The sequence below is a fragment of the Triticum dicoccoides genome, chromosome 3B (assembly GCF_002162155.2).
Source record: "Triticum dicoccoides isolate Atlit2015 ecotype Zavitan chromosome 3B, WEW_v2.0, whole genome shotgun sequence".
NCBI lineage: Eukaryota > Viridiplantae > Streptophyta > Magnoliopsida > Poales > Poaceae > Triticum > Triticum dicoccoides.
The window spans coordinates 782,554,988-782,558,609 of record NC_041385.1 but is presented as its reverse complement, the minus strand read 5'-3'; the positions used below and the strand labels follow the sequence as shown (position 1 = coordinate 782,558,609).

Below are 3,622 nucleotides of genomic sequence, written 5' to 3'. Positions count from 1 at the left end.
ACCGATGCATGTTTTATGCCTCCTTTTTTAAAAATATATTTGGTTATGCAACTCGAAAGATATGTTTAAAGTGTGTTGCCTGATCGAAATACAAAGGGGTCCATTTCTATAGGGTCCATTTACATCCCTTTCTATTTTCAATTTTTTACCCACGTGGCAAGCTTCTTCGTCCTTCCTATTTTAAATTTTTAATCCAGCTAGGCGTTTCGTCAAATAGCTGGCACGCGCCGAGCAGTAGGAGGAGGGAGGTGTTGAGCTTATGTGGCTTGGGCGATGCACGCAGAGGGTGCAGGCGGCTGAGGAACTCTGGCACGGCGATGGCACGCTCAGTGAGCAGGAGTTCTCACCATCGTCGACGGCCTCTGCAGGATGCAGCGTTTCTCGCCAGCCGCGTCCACTTCGCACTACGTCAGACAACAACTCATCAATCTCGCACTTGATCTGCATATCGAATCGTGCCCGTGCCGTCGGCAGCTGAAAATGCCCATGATTAGGTTACTCACGATTAGGTTAGTTTTGCCGGTTCGGACATGGCGACGTCGGTACTACTTGTGTGTACGTGTGTGCTTTTTCATGAGGGAATGGATCTAGCAGGTCTGTACATGCGTATTGTCTTTCGGTAGAGCTTGCATTCACCTGCGAATATGATCGGGAGTTCAGGACCTTGTGCGAGCATCCACAAGTACGTGCGCCTTGCCAGCGACGCTAAACCAAGGTTTTGGTTACCGAATGAGGCAATTTTATCGAGGGGGACTGATAAATGTGGTTACCACGGTTACCGCGAAATACCGAGAAATACCGAGAATATTTCGAGCAAATTTTGTAGTTGAATTTTGAATTCAAATAAGCGAATGAACGAATATTCAAACTAGAGACCTCTTAAAACAGGAACTAGGTTGCTACCAACACGCTAGAACCAACTCTCATGGCATTAATTAGATCCTACGTACTTTACAGTAAATAGAGCGTTTAAATTCAAAAAATTCAAGAAAAATGATATTTTTTGCTCGGTATGGTGATTTACTGAGGGGCACGGAAATACGCGGTAACCATGGGAAATCTTGAAATTTCGACCGGTAACCAAAACAGTGCGCTAAACATCTCCTCGCGCCCAGGTCATATTCGTCACCGACGTCGACCAGCTTGACCGCCCCAGCATCACTCTCTTGTAGAGCTTGAGTACGAGGCAGTGGTCGCGCACGGCGAGCCTTGGCCAGAACTTGCATCGGACCGTCGGTTGGCCGGGTGTACCCAGCGTGGTCGCCGTGTCCGCGCAGCAGGAGCGTGACGACACAGGTTTGACGTGGTCCTCCCGACCGAGGGGATGCCTTTCGAGCCGGGCTTCCTGGTGTGCAAGATACAACACGGACGACCTCCGACCTTGGCACTTTGCCGCCTACATGCAGTGCACGACCCGGGAGCTGCTCGGCAATACATCCATGGTGCTACAGGCTCGCCGCCAAGGCCAAGCCGCCACGCGCCCAGGCCGCTGCTACCCATGATCACAATCCCACCTCGGCCAGTCGGCCCTGCTGGTCCCGTGAACCACACAAGCTTCACGCCTACCTCTGCTCCTCTTGCTCGGCGCGCGCCAACCACTCGACCAAATGCCCAACAGAGTTAAAATGTGAAGGAACAAGAAAATTACCACATTGGCGAAGACTGGTCAAAACTATGCCAAGTCAGCATAAAAACCACTTTTGTTAAGTGAGGGGACTAAACAAATCAGGTTTAAAAAGTTGAGGGACCAATGTTTGCCGGTTTCAAAGTTGAGGGACCATTTCTATACTTTGAAAAGAGTTCGGGGACAAAAAATATACTCTTCCCAAATAGAAATAACAAATCCCAAATCTCAGATACTTGGAAATAGTAAATGTGTTTTATTTAAATCAATAAAGCTTACTTGATACAGTACTAAAGGAGACACATGCAGTAAATTCAAAGAGATCAATCATACAAAAACGATACAACAAGCACACACGTTAGAATATGAGACCTGAACCTTTGAATTTCTCAGCCACAAGTTGGTCCATTCTGTCTCCCATGTCCTTGCTCATGTGGTTCACCCAATCCCCAACCTTCCCTTTCCTGAATAGTGAAGTGGGATCAACAACAAGCTTTTCTCCAGCTTGCTCATGTTCAACACGACTTGACCGATTGGCCGCGATGTTGCTCAGTGATGTGAAGCCGCATAAATCCTCAATTTGCTCCACCACTCCATTGCTATCTTCCTCCTGGGTAAACGGGACGCCCAGGAAGCTTGCTAGCTTGCTGATAACCTTCGGTGTATCAGACACAATCTCCTCATACCTCAAAAACATAACTTCATGTGGCCTGGCCAAGCTTTCTTTCCAGTACTCAAGATAGCGGTCCCAGAAAGGACCATAAGGTGAGCATCCCTCACAAAACATTGTGAATGCTTCATCCATACCTATGGACATACCTTGGTTCATTCTCTTCTCAAAGTGCCACCTTGAGATAAAGGCATCTTTGGGATCCCGGCAAACGCACACAATCCGACAACCAAGGGTGGAAACTGTGGATGGGAGCAGGGAGAGCGGCAGATGGGTGGAGAGCAGCCGCAGGGAGGGTAGCGTCTCGACTATGTCAAGGTCTCCCGGCCTTAGTGCGAGGTAAGGCACAACTTGATGAGGACGGCGCGTGAGCAGTGGGTGGTCAGTGAAGGTATAGCGGGATCTGTTTACGATGGTAAAAACGAGGGCCTTCAACCAAGTGGTCCCACATTTGGGGTGCGCGGCAAGGATGATGTCGTCGGGGCGGGGCTTGAGCTTGTCTTTGACTGCCATGGAATCCTTAAGAGAATTAGCTCTAATCCAGCAGTTGCTGTAGAGGACGAGTGGCGTGGCCCATCCTTCTCTTGTTGGAAGTGTTTCTACGAGATTTTCGGTGTGGCTTTTGGATAAGATGAATTGAGATGGGGGGTTTTCTGAACTCTCTATAGTCTCAGAATGAAGGTGTGCCATGGCTGAGAGGTTGAGATGTGTGCTTCTTTATCCAAGTTTCTTTGTTGCTAAATATATAGAGGTGACCGATCAACTACTCAGATGCAGCGTGTGTTGCGAGATCTGCCTTGCAATAATGTCTCCCCGACAGCTCATACCAACCACGTGATCGCATCGTGTACCATCACGCAGAGTGCCAAATCATTCAGCTGGCCATGAGATAATGGATCTGGCAAGCCTCTGCTACCATTGGCTGGCGACGAATTATACCACTGTGATGTAAGGTCACTCGTGATAGAGCCTTGGCGTTAAGGCCATGCTCTCCATTAGCGGCCTTGTCGGGAGATACAACCACTCGTTTTGTATACTCCTTCGTTTTAAAATAAGTATATTTGATTTAGTACTATTTTGTACTCTGTTCGTCTTCTATAATATAAACTGTTGAGCAGGAGAGGGTGTGGCAAAACAGAGAGCGGCCCACCCGCGTCGCTACCGTGAGCGACCGGTGTGGGGGGGGGGGGTACCCTCTCCTCCACCCTCCCCTCTCCTTGCTGCCGTCGGGGCGCACCATCGGCCGAAGCTTGGCCAGCGTCGACGGACGCGGGGCCTTCTCTCCCCCCCTCTCTCGGCAATGTCAGCGCGGGCTGGGGGCGAAAAGT

At 49.5% G+C, this 3,622-nt stretch overlaps 1 protein-coding gene across 1 annotated transcript; it reads right to left on the bottom strand.

Annotated features, from left to right (window-relative positions):
- Positions 1-1,857: 1,857 nt before the first annotated feature.
- LOC119278456 (cytosolic sulfotransferase 17-like) lies at positions 1,858-3,000 on the bottom strand. Its single transcript, XM_037559805.1, has one exon. The coding sequence runs from the start codon at positions 2,982-2,984 to the stop codon at positions 1,983-1,985; it is 1,002 nt and encodes a 333-aa protein (XP_037415702.1). The 5' UTR covers positions 2,985-3,000; the 3' UTR covers positions 1,858-1,982.
- Positions 3,001-3,622: the final 622 nt, after the last annotated feature.